At 43.2% G+C, this 20,039-nt stretch overlaps 1 protein-coding gene across 3 annotated transcripts in view; it reads right to left on the bottom strand.

The window, feature by feature from the left end:
• Positions 1-827: 827 nt before the first annotated feature.
• Positions 828-20,039, bottom strand: part of LOC111891108 (protein CLT2, chloroplastic) — a 28,661-nt gene continuing 9,449 nt past the window's right edge. Inside the window, exon 10 of one of the 3 annotated variants that reach the window (XM_052767552.1) lies at positions 828-980. In XM_052767552.1, coding sequence (XP_052623512.1) covers positions 946-980 — 35 coding nt within the window. In that variant the 3' untranslated portion in view covers positions 828-945. Of the gene's footprint in view, positions 981-7,761; positions 7,900-13,772; positions 14,145-20,039 lie in introns of those variants that run through there. The other 2 variants (XM_052767551.1, XM_052767550.1) reach the window with 2 other exon arrangements.

The raw sequence follows: 20,039 nt of genomic DNA, 5'->3' as shown, positions 1-20,039 counted from the left end.
GATGTATGAAGCTAATGAGTAGTAGACAATAGGGGTCGAGGGTGAGACGATTTCAGTTGGAATTGTAGTATTCGCTTGGGGTAAAGCGAACTTTGTGACTTGTGTGTCAAGATGGGCCGAGATAGTTATTGTGAGAACGAAGCGGGTAAGTCATTTTATTAGGTGTGCAGTGGGTAGCCCTTAAAGGTCCAACTGTCGGGTCGGGAGTTGACCTGGTGTTCAGTGTCGGATGGAACATTTGAGAGGAACTGGGACTTATGATTCAGGGTGCCAGAGGATCATTCCGAGCCGGCTTGACCGCTTTCTTGTGTCTGAGGATAGAGTTTTGAGGATCATTCGTTCAGAAGAGTTATGATAGTTGTTCAGGTAGTGGGTCCTTAGTGGGATTTGACCTTTCCATCCATCTTGAGTTGCAACCGGGCTCGATTAGAGAATCAGAATTGGTAGAGTATTCTTAGAGTATGTTATTCGATGAGCGATTAACATGATGATATTGCGAGGGTGGTCTGGCAGGGAGACAGGCCAGTAGAGTTTTCAAGTTCTGGAGAGGCAGATCGAGTACCGCAGCGGCAGAAGGGTCTGTCCTTCTTCGGATTCAGAAGTTCCTGTTGGGTTTAGGTGTTTTTGGAAGAGATTGTTGTATGATATGGGGTTCTCTCGATGGTGCTTCCTGAATCATTGGGTTCAACCTATGTGATGATAAGGAGCGATTTCGAGGGCGAAATCTATTTCAAGTGGGGGAGAATTGCAACACCTTGTTCTGGATTATTTTGTGATTTAAGGCCCGTGGGCTGTGACACCGTAAAATTTTGAGCAATTTTTCACCTTAAAAAAACATAAAGTATCATTCACATTCATATTTTCTTTTAAATCATTGTATCAACATCATCTCAATATAAAATCCCAAGATCAAAACATATGAACTCCAGTGTGCGTGTGTACGAGTCATGCCGGCGCCTTCCCGCGATCATCGCTAGTACCTGAAACACCACACATAACACTGTAAGCATAATTGCTTAGTAAGTTCCCCAAAAATACCACATAAACACATATCAGCCACTCAAGGCTGTAACTCTGTTGACCCTCTGGTCGTATATCTCCGTGGACCCTCTTGGTCCCATAACTCTATGGACCCACTGGTCCTAACTCTGTAAACTCTAAATCATGCATATCACATATCACAATAAATCACAACACATAATAACATCCAAATACACTGGCATATGACTCTAAAATACTCTGTCACATAACTCTGTTACCATACTAGGTAAAGTATAGTGAGAAGACTCACCTCAAATGTCTCGGTAAATCTCTGACTCGGTAGAAATGTGATCTAGCCCTCCGCCTAATCACATAAAGTAAATACTCTCATAAATATAACTATACTCAACCTCCTCTTAGCATCCTCAGAAGGGTAAAAGACCATTTTACCCCTCTCTTAGCTTAAAGGTCACATTGTTGACCAAACCCTAAAAGTCAACAAAAGTCAACGGTCAAACTTTGACCCGACTCATCGAGTGCACTTGGACGACTCGGCGAGTCTACACGTGTCCACTAACTCTTTAGTCTCGCTTGGCACGTCGAGTTCCTCCCCTTGCTCGATGAGTCGCGCCTGGCATGAATCGCGGGGCCACCCCGACTCCAGTCCTCTAATCGCCCTCTGACTCACTGAGTTATTTCCCCAACTCGGCAAGTCTACTCACTGAGCGATTTACGGGAAACCCTAACCCTACTCACCGAGTCTGATCTTTGGACTCGATGAGTTCATGCCATGCACAAACTCCATATACCTCGTGAGGTCAGATCTGTTCCTTTAATCCATAGATCTGACCTTCCCAAGCAAGATAATCACGTAAAGTTCAGACCTTGACACTCATATAACATCTAGATGGTCTCACTTGGTGATTTAGCCCCAAAAATAACATCATAAGTTCATGGCTCCCAAAATAACTCATAAAGTTCCAAGGGTTAAGGTCTCTGGACCTCTTTGAGTCCAAATCCAAAGCATAAACTCGGGAAGGGACCAATTGCTCCACATATCCATCCTCTAAAGGGGTTAGAAAACCCTAACTCTAAGAAGCAACACCAAATCTGAAGAAGGTCCGAATAAATACCTCAAGATGAAGTCTCTGAACTCTGAAATCACCAGAATCGCACCTCCTTCAGCCTCCTCTTGCCTTGGTCACCTCCTTCTTGCAATAACACCAACAAAATGATCAAAAATGGCCTCTCCTTCCTTACAAACGCTCTAGATCTCTTAGGGTTTCTCTCTGGGGTTTGGTAGCCGCAAATGACGGCCCTAAGGGCCTTTAAATAGGTCCCAAACCCAGGAAATTAGGGTTTCATTAAACAGCGTGGACTCGCCGAGTCCACTCATGAACTCGCCGAGTCCAGCTGTGAACTCGGATAAGAATCCGCGACCATACTCGTCGAGTCTAAACACCAACTCGCCGAGTCCCCTCTCAACCTCCAAAAATAAAGGAATAAAATATTATATCTGGGAATCCGGATGTTACAATTCTCCCCCACTAGAATTAGACTTCGCCCTCGAAGTCTTACTCTGCAAACAACTCTGGATGCTGCTCCCGCATCTCACGCTCTGGTTCCCAAGTCAACTCTGACCTCTTCCGATGCTGCCACTGGACCTGCACCAGATGCGCCTCCTTGTTCCTCAAAACCTTGATCTTCCAATCCCTAATTGCCACCGGCCTCTCAATATAGTTCAGGCTCGCATCCACCTGAATATCTTCTAATGGCACCACTGCCGACTCGTCGGCTATACACTTTCTCAGCTGCGACACGTGGAAAGTATCATGAATCTGACCTAACTCTACAGGTAACTCCAAACGGTAGGCTACCCCGCCCACCCTTGCGATCACCCTGAAAGGACCAATATATCGGGGCCCCAACTTGGCCCTCTTCCTGAATCGAATCACTCATTTCCAAGGAGAGACCTTCAGGAACACAAAGTCGCCGACCTGAAACTCGAGCTCGGACCGGCGTCTGTCCGCATAACTCTCCTGACAACTCCGAGCGGTCAAAAACCTCTATCTGACCTGCTGAATCTGCTCTGTCGTCTGAAGCACGATCTCAGTACTACCCATCAGACGCTGCTCTACCTCTCCCCAGCAAATGGGGGTCCGACACCTCCTCCCATACAACAGCTCAAAAGGTGGCATACCAATGCTCGAATGATGGCTGTTGTTGTAGGAAAAATCTGCCAAGGGCAAGTACGTATCCCAACTCCCGCCGAAATCCAACACACATGCCCGAAGCATGTCCTCGATCGTCTGAATCGTCCGCTCACTTTGCCCGTCAGTTTGTGGGTGGTATGCGGTACTAAAATGCAGTCTCGTACCCAATTCCTCATGAAACTTCTTCCAGAATCTGGAAGTGAAACGTACATCTCGATCTGAGACAATCGAGATCGGCACTCCATGCCACAATACCACCTCTCTCACGTACATCTCTGCCAACCTCTCCGTGGAAGAGCTCGCACTGATAGCAAGGAAATAAGCGCTCTTTGTCAACCTGTCCACAATTACCCAAATTGCATCGACACCTTTCGTAGTCCTTGGCAATTTGGTGATGAAAACCATGGTAATCTGTTCCCATTTCCACTCGGGAATCTCTAACGGCTGCAGCTTACCATGTGGACGCTGGTGCTCGGCCTTAACCCTGCGACAGGTCAAGCATCTCTCTACAAACCATGCGACATCCCTCTTTATATAGGGCCACCAATACTCCCTCTTCAAGTCCAAATACATCTTAGTGGCCTCGGGATGGATCGAGAACTTCGATCGATGAGTCTCTTCCATCAAAATGGTACGCGTCCCGCCCACAGACGGTACCCATATCTGACCCTGAAATGTCATAAGCCCCCGGCTATGGGTAACGAATTCCGATATCAGCCCGACAACTCGCTCTCTCTTCTGGCTTTCTGGCCTCGCGGCCTCAGCCGGGGCCCCACGAATAGCGTCCAACACCGGAGTTATCATTGTCAATCTCAAACAAACATCTCGCATCGGGGCGCCCTCCGCCCTATGGCTCAGTGCATCGGCTACAACATTAGCCTTGTCAGGGTGATACAGGATCTCACAATCGTAATCCTTCACCACATCCAACCATCTCCTCTGGTGCATATTCAGGTTGGGCTGATCCATTAAACACTTCAGGCTCTTGTGGTCCGTGTATATGGTACACCGAACCCCATACAGATAGTGACGCCAGATCTTAAGGGCGAACACCACCGCCCCCAACTCCAGATCGTGGGTGGGGTACCTCATCTCATGAGGCTTCAGCTGCCTCGATGCGTATGCTATCACATGACCCCTCTGCATAAGCACCGCTCCCAGCCCAAATATCGACGCGTCACAATACACTACGAAGTCCTCCATCCCTTCCGGAAGGGCTAACACCGGAGCTTCGCATAATCTCTGGCGAAGTGTCTCGAAGGAGGTCTGCTGCTCTGGACCCCATGAAAAAGCAACACCCTTCCGGATCAACTTGGTGAGTAGCACGGCGATCTTGGAGAAATCTTCGATAATAACCAGCCAACCCTAGAAAGCTCCTGATCTCAGTAGGTGACCTCGGCACCTCCCAACTCATCACTGCCTCAATCTTGGCCGGGTCGACCAATATCCCTTTCTGGTTAACGAGGTGCCCTAGGAACTGAACCTCTCGCAACCAAAAATTCACACTTGGAGAATTTGGCATAAAGCCTCTCCGATCTCAGGACTTCGAGTATCTCCCTCAAATGCTCCTCATGCTGCTCTCTGGTTCTCGAATACACCAATATGTCGTCGATGATCACGATCACCGAGTGATCCAACATCGGTCTACACACTCTATTCATGAGATTCATGAACACTGCCGGTGCATTGGTGAGTCCAAAAGGCATCACCACGAACTCGTAATGCCCATAACGAGTCCTGAATGTTGTCTTCAGGATGTCCTCATCTCACACCCTCACCTGATGATATCCAGACCTCAAATCGATCGTGGAGAACCAAGATACTCCCTGCAACTGATCGAATAGATCGTCAATCCTCGGCAACGGGTAACGGTTCTTGATCGTTAGCTTGTTCAACTCCCGGTAGTCAATGCACATCCGGTGTGAACCATCATTCTTCTTGACAAAAAGGATAGTCGCTCCCCAAGGTGAGCTGCTCGGCCGAATAAACCCTTTCCCAACAGCTCCTGAAGCTGCGAGGACAACTCCTGCATCTCTGGAGGTGCAAGGCGATAGGGCGCCTTGGCGATAGGCGCAACCCCCGGAACCAAATTGATACTAAACTCGACCTGCCTCTTGGGAGGCACACCTGGCAACTCTTCTGAAATACATCCGGAAACTCGCGCACTATCGGAACCTCATCAACTGACCTCGATCTCTCTGAATCAACCCTCGCATCCATCACATATGCTACAAATCCCCTACAGCCCTGTTGTAGACGCTGTCTCGCTCTGGCAGCCGAACAAAATGCTGACCCAACATGTGTACCCTCGCCGTACACCGTAAGAACTCCCCCACTAGGGTCTCGTATAGTCCCCAACTGTCTCTCGCAGTCGATGACCGCTCCAACTTTGCTCAACCAGTCCATGCCCACGATGACACAGACATCTCTCATCGCAATGGGAACCAAATCAATCGGGAACTCAACGCCGAAAATCTCGAGTACACATCCTCGGATCACCTCGGCGGCATACACCGTCCTCTCGTCGGCTATGGAAGCTCTCAGAGGTCGACTCAACGCCTCTCGGCTCATAATACTGATGTGTTGACTGAAAGTCAAAGATACAAAAGACCGACTCGCACCCGAGTCAAATAACACCAAGGCAGGTACAGAATTCACAAGAAAAGTACCTACGCATAACACAAAATAAATACAATATCCCAACATCAAAATAAATACTAGAAAGGATACATACCAGCCACGGCGTCGGGCGCAGCGCGGACCTCCTCCGCAGTCAACTGAAAGGCTCTCCCTCATGCGTTCGGTACCTCGGCCTTCACTGGCCAGCTCTCAGTAGCTCTGATAGCAATAGGGGCAGATCCATGAGGTGCTCCCTGGGCTGTCCCTCGTAACTGTAGACACTCTGCCTTGCGGTGTCCGGTCTGGTTGAAGTGAAAACATACTGCAAACCCCTTGGGGAAATCCTTGGCCATATGGCCCTCCTTGCCACTTTTGTAGCAAGACCCTGCTCTGCACACCCCATCGTGGCTCTTGCCGCACTTGCCACAAGTGCGGCCCTTCTGACTCCCAGATCTCGAATCAGCGGGCTTGGCCCGCTTGGCTGCCGGATGAGACTGCGCTGGTGGCCGATCCCTCCCCTGAGACTCAGCCTCCTCCCTACCTGAAGCTCAGCAAATGTCCGGTACGTTGAGCTCGCCACGAACTCCCGTATATCCCTCCTCAAAATGCTCAGATATCGGCTCATACGTGCCTGCTCGGAGAACACGTGCTCTGGGCAGAACATCACCCTCTCATGGAACACCCGAGTAATTGTTGTAACAGACTCAGTACCCTACCTGAGGGTCAGAAACTCCTGTGCCAATCACTCCCTCTCCACCTGGGGAACGTACTCGTCTCGAAACATAGCAGTGAACCTCTCCCAGGTCACTGCAGCAAGCTCAGCAGGCGTGTAGTGTGCCGTCACAAACTTCCACCAGTCCTTCGCTCCCAAGCGAAGCTGGTTCAGTGCGAACCGGACTCTCAAATGCTTAGGAGATGAGCAAGTAAAGAAACACCCCTCAATGTCTGAAATCCACCTCATCGCTGCAATCGGGTCCTGGGTCCCATCAAACTCCGGTGGCTTTGTGTTGCTGAACTCCCGGAACAGCAACGCATCACCACCCTGCGGTCTAGCCGCAGCTACAGCTGCAATGGCCGCAGCAACAGCAGCATCAGAAAGAGCAGCGTAGCTCTCGTCAAATGTCTCTATCAGGGTGGTCTTGATAGACCCGAACATCTCTGGAATCTCAGCGCAGATGGCAGCAGCCACCTCATCATGAATCATCTGGCGGAGCTCCTCGTCGCTCACACCCCCTCCACTGGTCCCTGGTCTGTGGCGCGTCCCCACCATGATACCTCTCTGAAATACAACAAAAGATATCAAAGACTCGCTCGAGCGTACACACACTCAATACCCCCAATCCTACTTGGTTTCTGGTACCCTAAGGATTCTTACTTGGGTTGCGCACTGACCTGGTGCCTTTGGTAGTACGGGCCCAATACTACCGACCACACCAACTCAGCACTCATTCCAAGTCCTCCTCCCAGAGTCCCAAATTTCCAAGCACTCTACTCTCTTAATTCATGTCTACTCACTACCAGATATCTCATAAGCACCTCGCTGCTATCTAAACACTCTCAAAACATTTCTAGCAGCAAAACCCCTAGACTAAGGCATCATATATCAGGCCACTCTAGTCCTAATAAGAATACCTACTCTACTCTAGCATGCGTATCATAATTCATCATATAGCATAACATAACATATCTGATAGCACTTATTGTACGAGTATTTTGGGAAATCACCGTTTCGGCGCTGGCTGATCGTACACACGGCTCTGCTCTGTTTGTCTCAAAACTCTTTTTACTCTTTTCAAAAATTTTACTTTATCATCAAAATTTTCCTTAAATCCTCAGTTTGAGTTCAGATACGCCCGAAGATGCATCCGAATCCCTCAAACCAAGGCTTTGATACCAACTTGTAACACCGTAAAAATTTGAACAATTTTTCACCTTAAAAAAACATAAAGTATCATTCACATTCATATTTTTTTTAAATCATTGTATCAACATCATCTCAATATAAAATCCCAAGATCAAAACATATGAACTCCAGTGTGCGTGTGTACGAGTCATGCCGGCGCCTTCCCACGATCATCGCTAGTACCTGAAACACCACACATAACATTGTAAGCATAATTGCTTAGTAAGTTCCCCAAAAATACCACATAAACACATATCAGCCACTCAAGGCTGTAACTCTGTTGACCCTCTGGTCGTATATCTCCGTGGACCCTCTTGGTCCCATAACTCTATGGACCCACTGGTCCTAACTCTGTAAACTCTAAATCATGCATATCACATATCACAATAAATCACAACACATAATAACATCCAAATACACTGGCATATGACTCTAAAATACTCTGTCACATAACTCTGTTACCATACTAGGTAAAGTATAGTGAGAAGACTCACCTCAAATGTCTCGGTAAATCTCTGACTCGGTAGAAATGTGATCTAGCCCTCCGCCTAATCACATAAAGTAAATACTCTCATAAATATAACTATACTCAACCTCCTCTTAGCATCCTCAGAAGGGTAAAAGACCATTTTACCCCTCTCTTAGCTTAAAGGTCACATTGTTGACCAAACCCTAAAAGTCAACAAAAGTCAACGGTCAAACTTTGACCCGACTCATCGAGTGCACTTGGACGACTCGGCGAGTCTACACGTGTCCACTAACTCTTTAGTCTCGCTTGGCACGTCGAGTTCCTCCCCCTGCTCGATGAGTCGCGCCTGGCATGAATCGCGGGGCCACCCCGACTCAACCCGCCGAGTCTCAAGAACAACTCGGCGAGTTCCGCCTTGAACTCCAGTCCTCTAATCGCCCTCTGACTCACTGAGTTATTTCCCCAACTCGGCAAGTCTACTCACTGAGCGATTTACGGGAAACCCTAACCCTACTCACCGAGTCTGATCTTTGGACTCGATGAGTTCATGCCATGCACAAACTCCATATACCTCGTGAGGTCAGATCTGTTCCTTTAATCCATAGATCTGACCTTCCCAAGCAAGATAATCACGTAAAGTTCAGACCTTGACACTCATATAACATCTAGATGGTCTCACTTGGTGATTTAGCCCCAAAAATAACATCATAAGTTCATGGCTCCCAAAATAACTCATAAAGTTCCAAGGGTTAAGGTCTCTGGACCTCTTTGAGTCCAAATCCAAAGCATAAACTCGGGAAGGGACCAATTGCTCCACATATCCATCCTCTAAAGGGGTTAGAAAACCCTAACTCTAAGAAGCAACACCAAATCTGAAGAAGGTCCGAATAAATACCTCAAGATGAAGTCTCTGAACTCTGAAATCACCAGAATCGCACCTCCTTCAGCCTCCTCTTGCCTTGGTCACCTCCTTCTTGCAATAACACCAACAAAATGATCAAAAATGGCCTCTCCTTCCTTACAAACGCTCTAGATCTCTTAGGGTTTCTCTCTGGGGTTTGGTAGCCGCAAATGACGGCCCTAAGGGCCTTTAAATAGGTCCCAAACCCAGGAAATTAGGGTTTCATTAAACAGCGTGGACTCGCCGAGTCCACTCATGAACTCGCCGAGTCCAGCTGTAAACTCAGATAAGAATCCGCGACCATACTCGTCGAGTCTAAACACCAACTCGCCGAGTCCCCTCTCAACCTCCAAAAATAAAGGAATAAAATATTATATCTGGGAATCCGGATGTTACATGGGCCTTAATCCGAGTATGAGAAGGTTTTGAGGCGTTGAAAGAGAAAGGTTATGCCCTTTTGGGATGTGGGTGAAGTAGGTTGTGTGATAAAAGAGTTCAGTTTGTGCTTTAGAGCCCAAATGTATTGTTAAGGCGTGGGTTCAGGCTTTTCATGAATTTTGGATCTGAGTTCGAGTGGAATTCAGGAGGAATAAAGTTGATAGAAGTGTAGGGCTTCTCGTTAGCTTTCCGTGGATATAAGGATCGTCGGAAACGGACTTATAACGAAGAAGTTATGGCCTTCATAAGTTTTGTGGTTTCAGACTTAGCCGATTACGCTGGGCGTAATTTAGCGTACGATGGGCGTAATTTGGAGTACGCTGGGGGTACTGACCAGGGAAGGTCGCAAACGTTCTTCAAAGTACGTTGGGCGTACCATATGAACGTTGGGCGTACGCGAAACAGACATGAACGCTATTTTTAGGGTCTTGGACCCTATTTAAGGTCCTTATCTCATAACCTAACCCTAATACCTTCAGCCTCCATCCCCTAAACCCTATAAATCGACCCTAAGCCTCCATTTGAGTGATTCTTGAGCATTTTGGTGATTTAGTGAGTTTTTGGTGCATATTGTGGAAGAAGGAGTTTCTTGAGGAAGCATTGCTTGGCTTGGAGCTTGTGGATCCAAGCCCTAATCATGTTGATCTAGCTCCAGAAAGCATAAAGTTTGAGTCTTGGTGGTTTTCTCATATGGATCTAGTAGGGTGATGACTTATTATGTTTTGGCCTTTGAAGAAGAAGGAGCTTTGAAAGAGAATAGCTTGAGCATCTAGCTTTTGGATCTATGATTTACTCTTGTTGGTACATCTTCCAGAGGTATCAAGTTTGAAACTTGCTTATTGTTGTACTAGTTTTGTTTTGGGTCCATTTTTGGGGTTTTTGGTCCCAAAGATTGAAGCTTTATGATTTGTTAAGCTCCATAGCCTAATATATGTCCCTTTTAAGTGTTTCTAGTGGAAAGGATTCATAAAAATGAGTCCTTGGATGTTGGAATCAAACCATGCATGAGATATGAGAATTTTGGGTAGTAAAGAGTAAGAGTTTTTGTGTTTGGGACTTGATCAGCCATGCAAAGGCTTAAAGTCACGAGCTTTATTGAGTGTGAGCCTTTATGGAATCCAGATCTAAGAGTATAGCTATGGTCTTAACTGATTAAGACCAAAAGAGTTGAAAAAGTAAATCTGGGCGTAGGCTGAGCGTAAATCTAGTACGCCCTGCATACTAGGTTGGTGTCCCCGATCAGGATTCGTGTACGATGGAGTACGTTGAGCGTACCAAGGGAGGTACCCCCCGCGTAACCCTACTATGGACTTTTTGGGCTAAGTCTTATTGGGCCTTAAGTGTTGGGCCTGGCGTTTGGGCTTGTTATGCTTGAGATTTGGACCAGAGGAATATGTATATGTGCCTTGGGCCCTTAAGTTGGGCTTGCCTCTTGGACTTGAGAGTTGGGCCTCGGTAGAGTCCATTTATTATTGGGCCTTGGTGGGCCCAATGGGTTTTGGGTTATTTATAGACTAGTTAGTGGACTACCTTTAGACCTAGATAACGAAGGTTGGGACTTAGATCCTAATTTGAGATCATTGTAGATATGGCTCGGAAGTAGAGGCTGGTGCGCAACGGCGACATTTGTAGGAGCCGTTCATCATTCGAGGTGAGTCTTCTCACTATACTTTACCTTGAGTGGTAGATATGTATGACCGGAAGGTCTTATGTGCTTACATTGAGTATTATATTATTATGTTGTATGTGATATGCTATGCATTATGTCTTTGTGATTTATGCTATGCAGAGTTTATAGACCGGACCGAAGGGCCCAACGATTTATGAGGCCGGAAGGCTTAAGCAGACCGGACCGGAGGGTCCAACGAGCTTTGGACCAGAGGGTCCACAGAGTTAGGGCCAGAGGGCCCACAGAGTTAGGACCGGAGGGTCCACAGAGTTATAGCCTCGAGTGGCTAATATGTGTTATATGTGGTATTTTGGGGAACTCGCTAAGTTTCGTGTTTACCGTGTTATGTGTTATGTGTTTCAGGTTCTTATCAGGATCGCGGGAAGGCGGCGGCTCGATTGTACACACCAGAGAAAAGAGTCACGAATGGGGATCCTGGATTTTGATAATGTTTTGAAAACTTTGTTGACTATTAAATGGTGGTTATTTAAAATGACGTGTTTTATGAAATTAAAAATGAAAAATTTATTTGAAAATTTACGGGGTTACATTTTTTCTAACTCTTTAAATAATTACAGTTGAAACAACTACTAGATAAGTCATGACATGGGAACTCAGTAGTAGCAAGAAGTATGTTCATAAAAATTTCAAGGTTTGGGATTTGCAATGCAAGGTACATTTTTCATTCATTTCCATTTTTCCTTAAAAGACTAAGATAACCCTACTTTTTTGTTGTCCAAAATTTCCATCAGAATAGGGACATACTTTTGGAAATGAACATGATTAAAACCGAAGTACTTTGATTTTTCAGTCGAAGTTGAGTCGACAAATTGTTTTTTTTAGTTCATCGATATCACCTAATGTGGCTTGCTTACTGTTATTAAACTATGACATAATAACAAAAGAAAGGAGAGATTGGGGTTTTTACTGCAACAAAAACAACCATCTGCTCATTTTGCCAAAAGTTATGCATCTGCTTCTCTGGAAAAAGGAAAGAGAAAGTTTGTATATCTTGGTGACTTCATTATCCAAGATATATGAGCTGCAATATGTGCATCTTCATGGGTAGGTAACTATTTGTGCTAACTCATTTTTTTTATTGTTTATCCGATAAACTTTATGATTAATTGCTCGGGGGGAGGAGTTAAGCATTTAAGGGACATGGTTTGAAATTCTTTAATGGTTTCTTTTTTTGTCTTTTTTTTTGGATCTAAATGTCTGATATGCTATTATATGAGCTTCATTTACGGTGTTATTATGTTCTAGAACCAACTGATTCAGATATTAAGGTCCACCTTTGTTCTTACTTTCAAGCTTTATATAATGACGAATAAGACATTGTTATTGACGATTTCAAGGTTTACGCTATTAGTAATACTTGCCATACATTTTGGTCTTTCTATATTTCTGATATTTAACTTGCAAATTCCAACAATCCTTTGATCGTTTGACTTTAATACCGAATTCAATGTATGTTTTCTTATGTACAAAGTGAAATTTGTTGAACTACAAAACAATTAACACGAAATTTTGTTAATAATTTTTTTTATTCAGATCAGGTGCTTTGAATGCAAAAACAAAGGAAGAGAACAAAAGTGTAATGTATTTTTTTTTCTACTTTTTGTAGGTTATATCAAGTAATTTGGCTGGAGAAAATCGGTTTGGGCATGTAAAGATTGGGAAGGTATATCCAATTACCTCCAATGTATTTTTTTTTTCTACTTTTTGTAGGTTATATCAAGTAATTTGGCTGGAGAAAATCGGTTTGGGCATGCAAAGATTGGGAAGGTATATCCAATTACCTACGTAATCATTGGTTCCAACTTTCAACTTTTCTAGAGAGGGATTACTAACACACGGCAACAGAATTGACTTTTCCCGTATTCCAACCGAAAATTTTGATAGATAGATGTTCTTTTACTTCCACACAATGTGGGCTCTTTGTACAAAACAATCTTCACAATGACAAATTATAGATTTAAGATAACCATTTTACTTTTTTTAGCAAGATATATTTTAAAAGTCGAAAATGCCCTTGAAGTATGTAAATACCATCTATATTAAGGCTCCAAACCTTTTGTATGATTGCAGTCTGAAATATTCCTGTTTTGAATATCATCTATGTGTTTCACATATTTTGCTAATGTACAAACCTATTTACATGGGGGGGGGGTGTGCAAACCACGATTCTTGAAACAATAGGGACTATAGCAAAATATTGCACCTCAGAGATTATAATAGAAAAAACAATTTACATGAAAACAGAAATATTACACCAATATCGCCGGAGAAGAAAAAAGAAACAAAAATTGACATGATTTATGGATATTCAGATTGTTATCACTAGCCAACCAATCAGCTAGTAGGTCACAATTATGCAGCACGGGAAACACTATATGATAGTAGAAGGATTTAAATCTGTATATACTAACTGATTGCTTACATTAAATTAAAGTAAACACAACTCGTGGATCCCTTCCTAAACCAAATGTTCCTAGTTCCTACAATCAGCCTAAACCCCAAAGAGATGATGTTAAGTTTCCTTTCAAGATGAGATATTTCACCCAAGCAATAGCAAATAGCAAATAGCATGCAGTAAAAAGATAATATCTGAATTTAGAGTTGTTCTGAAATCGTGTATAGTAACATTACTGAAACAAAATTCTAGAGTACGTAATAAAAAAAAAAATATGCAGCAAAAGCATATGTATGCCTATTTTACCTCCCTAAGCTTTGTTATATTTCTAGACTATCATATTATAAAAGAAAAAACAAAACAGGCATAGGTGAAAATCACATGAAATCAGGATCCTGCTTGCTATGTTGAGGTACGTTATATAAAATAAGACCCAACACAAGGATCACACTTCCAAATAGAAAGAAAGGACTCAATGTTACGCCTTCAGGTAGGTATGGCAACGGAAGGGAAAGTATGTAAATGGTTGTCGGCACTGAAAAATAACCAAATAAACTCCATCAGGTTAGGTTCAGTTCTACAAATAGAATATGCATTTTATTTTCAAAAAGATAATCATTATCATTAATGCCAATATACTTTTTGTTCCGTTGAAAGTCAAACGTAGTACAACTTGTTCTATATGTCCAGGGAAGTGAAGGTTTTGGCACATGTTATATTAATTTGTTATCTTTTTTATTATTTAAATGTCTAGTTTATCCCTAACGAAAGTAGCTAAAAGTTAGGTCTTGGGGTTGCTAGCCAGCCCTAGGTTTTTAGTATTTATATTTCCTCATTTTCCATTTTTTTAATCAAGCAAAATAAATGAAGTCATTTTCTCATTCTTCTCTCTGTCTCAAGGTAACATTGTGTTACCCTAAGTAGGGATGGCAAAGAACCCCATACCCGATGGGGAACCCGAAACCCGCACCCGTTTTGACTGGGGAATCCTCGAGTTGACCGGGGACGGGAAATCCCCGAATAAAAAAGTGGGAATGGGAATGGGGATGGGGATACCCCTAATCCCCGACCCTGGACCGTCCCCGATATATATATATATATATATATATATATATATATATATATATATATATATATATATATATATATATATATATATATATAATACAAAACATATATCTACATTACAATTTACAATATATAAAATTTAATCCAAGCAACATAACTCATTAGCAATTAGTTGGTTGAATTTTTCTTTTTCTTTTATATAATTTAAACTCGTGTATAATTTTTTTTCTATCAGGTTTATCTATTTTACCTCAAATATCACTATGATAATTTTTTTTACTTTATTTTTCATGTATTTATTTAAATTTGGTAATTATTTTATATTTTTTATGCAAATCTATGAATATTTTTATATTTTTGCAAATTCTTTAAACTTATGCTAGTAAAATTGAAATTTAGAGTTTCTTTATGTAAAAGTTTTTATATTAAAAGAGTAAAAGAAATCCCCGATTCCCAGCTAGGATCCCTAGTCCCCGTTGGGGGTGGGGATAGGGGTTTATTTATATTCCTCGATGGGGACGGGGATGGGGATGGGGATTGCTATAAGAATTCGGGGATGGGGATGCAGATTCCATGTATTCCCCGCCCCCGTTGCCATCTCTAACCCTAAGTGCAAAATTCTAAATGGTATCGAAGCAGATTCGATTATGTCCTAACCAGTAAGTACTTTTTCTTGATTCTTTCTTCTTTATTATCATCATGACTGGAATATGATTCAGAGAAATTCTTGCTGCCCTAATCAGCTAACGAAACATAGGAGAATCCACCTCACACCCAGCGAAATCCCAAATTACAACATTCTTCCCACCGGCTATAAACTGAGTAGCCAAAACTAGAATCTTTTGTCACACTCTATCTTGATTTTCATAGGAAGAAAAGGAAAAGAAGAATACATGTTTCCTTCCAACTCAAAACCCTCAGCAGGATCTGCACCTCCTCAAAAGAAGATGAGTCGACCTTGGTGTGATCATTGCAAACGTCCCAGGAACACTAATGAAACTTGTTGGAAGATTCATGGCATGCCTGCCAGCTAGAAACCTACCTAGTTCACGTACTAATATATATGGTAATTAGTGGAACTTTTGAAACCATTAACCAAGGAAATCGGTAAGTATTTCAAAGTAACCTTTGAAAACAAAGGGATAGCCAAAGTTGCATTACACAACAAGGTAGTGGTTTCTCATCTTCATTTGAAACGAGTACATCAGCAGCAAAACCTTGGGTGGTTGATTATGGTACCACCAATCACATGACTGTCATGGAGATCGAAGCTCTTTCACTGAACTCCAGTGTCTAAAGGTAGAACCATTAGAGTTGCAAAGGGATGAGACAAAAATTTTGTTGGTATTGGTACAATTGTCATATAGGAAGATTGTTTGTAACCATGCACGAATATATCCACACTGGTTTTCCTAATGAAAGACAAGTCTGAAGTTTAGATCAATTTTTCAGCAATTTCATAAAATTGTCCAAAATCAATTTGCAACCAGAACTCGGGTCCTCAAATCTGATAACGCAAAAGAATACTTTGACTCTCAGTTGGGAAGCTACTTAAATCAACATGGAATTGTTCACATTACCACTTGTGTCAATACCCCGCAACAAAATGACCAAATGCCCTCGATCACCTTTTTTTCAAGTTTTGTCCCAAATCATTTCTATGGAGAAGCAGTTTTAACTATTGCGTACCAAATTCCCTCTCGAGTTATTGGGTTCAAAACCCCATACCAAAATCTGCAGTCCTTCCCTCACATTCGAACTCTGTCAAAAGTCCCACTCAAAATCTTTGGTTGCACTTCATTTGTTCATAACCATCAGCCCAATCATAACAAAATGGACCCTAGATCGATCAAGTGTGTTCTTCTAGGATATTCCCCAAACCAGTGTGGATATAAATGTTATTCCCCATCCACCAGAAAATGTTCACTTAATGGATGTCACCTATTAAACCAATGTTTAACAATAGTTTATAGTTAAGGGATTAGTTTTGTAATATGTTTCCTATATATATCTTGTACTCTGTTATATTCAACGTAATGAGAAAAAGATTAACCTTAATCAATTAAGGTTTTATATGGTATCAGAGCGTCAATAGCCGACCCTAACCCTAAGTTTTGACACAGCTCTAACTCCGTCCGGCATTCTACAATCAAAACCAAGTCTGTCTTTTATCTCTCAATCAGCATGACGTCATTTACTGTAGCAGAAAAATCTGCTCAATCAGCCCATCGTTGGGCCTTTCTTCTCAATTGGCGAGCCCGTTCGTCCAAAAGATTTAGTTCTAACCATTCTTGCAGGTTTATCCAGTCGCAATGAGTTCTACAGCCTTGTTACCACACTCACAGCTCGCGGGACTGAAATATATGTTGATGATCTCCAAGCTCTTCTTGCAGACCATGAGTTTGTTCATGGCTGATCCAAAACAGGAACACCAAATATATCCCAGGCATATAATGTGCAAGTCGATCAATCTATAGGTTCTAGCCGAACTTCAAGCCAAAGTGTGAACAACTCACTAAATTACATGCAACTTGCAGCTCAAGCCCAAGCTCTTGGCTTAAGTCTCATTCCGACAAATGTAACACCCCAAGCCTTCTTTGGTAATCGGCAGTCATCTTCCAGTGGGTATCGTAGTGGCAATCGTGGCGGTCGTGGAAGAAACAACAATCGTAATACTCATGGAGGCAGATCACGTGGTCCTGATTTTAGTTAGGCAACCACTCAGAGCACCGTGTATGGCCATTGTCAGCAATGCGGGATTCACAGCACAATGCCCTAATCACAAGGGGAATGTTAATACTCAGCCGACTGCTCACTTTAGCACAAACCGGTCACAAGCATCTTCATCCAGTACTCCAAATTGGTATCCAGACACGGGAGCAAACAGTCATGTGATGGCCGATCTTTCTGGTATGGACTTCTCCGAAGCATATCATGGTCCTGACGCTCTTCATGTTGGCAATGGTAAAGGTCTTCCTATTTTACACGTTGGATCCTCTGATATTCACACACCTCACAAAACTTTTCGACTCTCAGATATTTTACATGTTCCATCCATTTCTAAAAATCTTCTTTATGTACAAAAATTTTGCACTGATAATGATGTCTTTTTTGAATTTCACTCCCGTTTCTTTGTTGTGAAGGATCAGAATACGCGCACCGTTCTTCTCACAGGCCCGAGCCATAATGGTCTCTACTCTCTTACCATTCCTCAACTCCAGTCTATCAAACAGGTTGTCTTCTCTGTTGAGCGCGCCTCAACTGATGTTTGGCATCAACGCCTGGGCCATCCTCATCCACGATTACTACAATCTATGTTGAACCTTTTTCGCTTCCTGTTTCTAATAAAACTTTACATAATATGTGTTCGGCTTGTCAATTGGGCAAGTCTTCCAAGTTGTCTTTACCTATTTCTTCTTTTAAAAGTACAAGAGTTTTGGACTTGATTTATAGTGATGTTTGGGGGCCTGCCCCGTGTATGTCATCTGGCGGTCATCGCTACTTTGTTCTATTTGTGGATGATTATTCTCGCTTTATGTGGTTTTATCCTATGTCTCGTAAATCTGATGTGTTTTGAATTATTTAAACATTTTGTTACCAGGGTTGAACGTCAATTCAATACAACACTCTTAAAACTATTCAAACTGATTTGGGGGGGGGGGGGGGGGGGGGGGGGGGGGGGGGTACACACTTTTTGTTCTACCATGGACATTGTTCACCGCATCTCATGCCCTCATACTCACGAACAAAATGGTTTTGTCGAACGTCGAAGCCGACATATTGTTGAAACCGGGCTCTCTCTTTTAGCTCAAGGAAATGTTCCCCATCACTTTTGGCATTATGCCTTTGACACTGCCACCTTTCTGATTAATCGGATGCCATCTCGTGTCTCAATCAATTTCTCCATATGAGCATATTTTTCACAAACAACCAGATTACTTATTTCTTAAGGTTTTTGGATGTCAATGCTTTCCGTATCATCGTCCTACAATGCTCATAAACTTGAATTTCGCTCTACCCCGTGTGTCTTCTTAGGTTATAGCCCGACTCATCATGGCTATCGGTGTCTTGACATTCAAACCAATCGTATTTATGTAGCCCGTCATGTTTGATTTAATGAGCTTGTCTTCCCATTTTTACCCAATTCCATGCCCACGCCATTCTACTCTAAACCTGATCCTCCATCATCTATGACCCAACCAGTTGAGAATCCTTTACCTCCCGAACCCCACACAGTTTTTCCAATTCCATAAATTCCTACATCTGATGACGACTCTCCTATTTCCCTCGGTGAGTCCACAACTACCATGTCTCCATCCACTACTCCCGCTACTGAGATAGCTACTCATCCGAGCACAAGTTCCATACCAGAAGCTACTCCGCCGAGTCCGTCCCCCCCTCCTGTCACTCGCACTCATTCCATGTCTCTCCCACCAAATCCCAAACCTCGTGTTCCTTTTGATCCTTCTACATCCCATGTCACTCGGTCTAAATCAGCGGAAACAGAGCCTTCCTCTTTTACTGTTGCTAACAAATTTGTTGAGTGGCGCAAGGCTATGGCTGAGGAGTACTCTGCACTGGTTCGGAATGACACGTGGAATCTTCCCTTTTTCAGACAATTATAATATTGTTGGGTGCAAATGGGTGTACAAAATTAAGCGAAAGGCGGACGAAACCATCGAACGTCATAAAGCTCATTTAGTTGTCAAAGGATTCCATCAACAACCAGGTATTGACTTTGAAGAAACTTTCAGTCCCGTCGTCAAATCTACCACAATACGGGCGGTTCTCTCACTTGTTGTCTCTCAAGGGTGGTCACTCCGTCAGCTCGATGTTCAAAATGCCTTTCTCCATGGGCATCTTAATGAGACTATCTACATGTCTCAACCACCGAGATTTGTAGATCCTGCTCATCCACATCATTTGTGTCGGCTCAAGCGATATATCTATGGTTTAAAAAAGGCTCCCCGTGCTTGGTTTCACCGGCTCTCTAGCGCTCTGGTTAATCATGGCTTTACCGGCTTTAAAACTGACTCATCATTGTTCATCTACTCTCGGAGTTCTATTGTTCTTTACGTCCTCGTCTACGTTGATGATAATTGTGACAGGGAACAATGCATCCCAAATTGATCGCCTAGTCTCCACTCTTGGATCTGAATTCGCCTTAAAAGATTTGGGTGGCTTACATCATTTTCTTGGGATTGAAGTTATCTCGAGTGGATCAGACATTACCTTGTCCTAACAACAATATGTTCTTGACTTATTGCGTCGGGCGGGTCTCTCCGATGCCAAACCAGCGCCTTCCCCTATGTCATCGACAATGCAACTCACCCGGGAATCTGGTACACCATTTAACGATCCA

This window comes from Lactuca sativa, chromosome 9, assembly GCF_002870075.4.
Source record: "Lactuca sativa cultivar Salinas chromosome 9, Lsat_Salinas_v11, whole genome shotgun sequence".
Classification (NCBI taxonomy): domain Eukaryota; kingdom Viridiplantae; phylum Streptophyta; class Magnoliopsida; order Asterales; family Asteraceae; genus Lactuca; species Lactuca sativa.
Note: the sequence above shows the minus strand (reverse complement) of the source record. Positions and strands in the feature narration are given on the sequence as shown.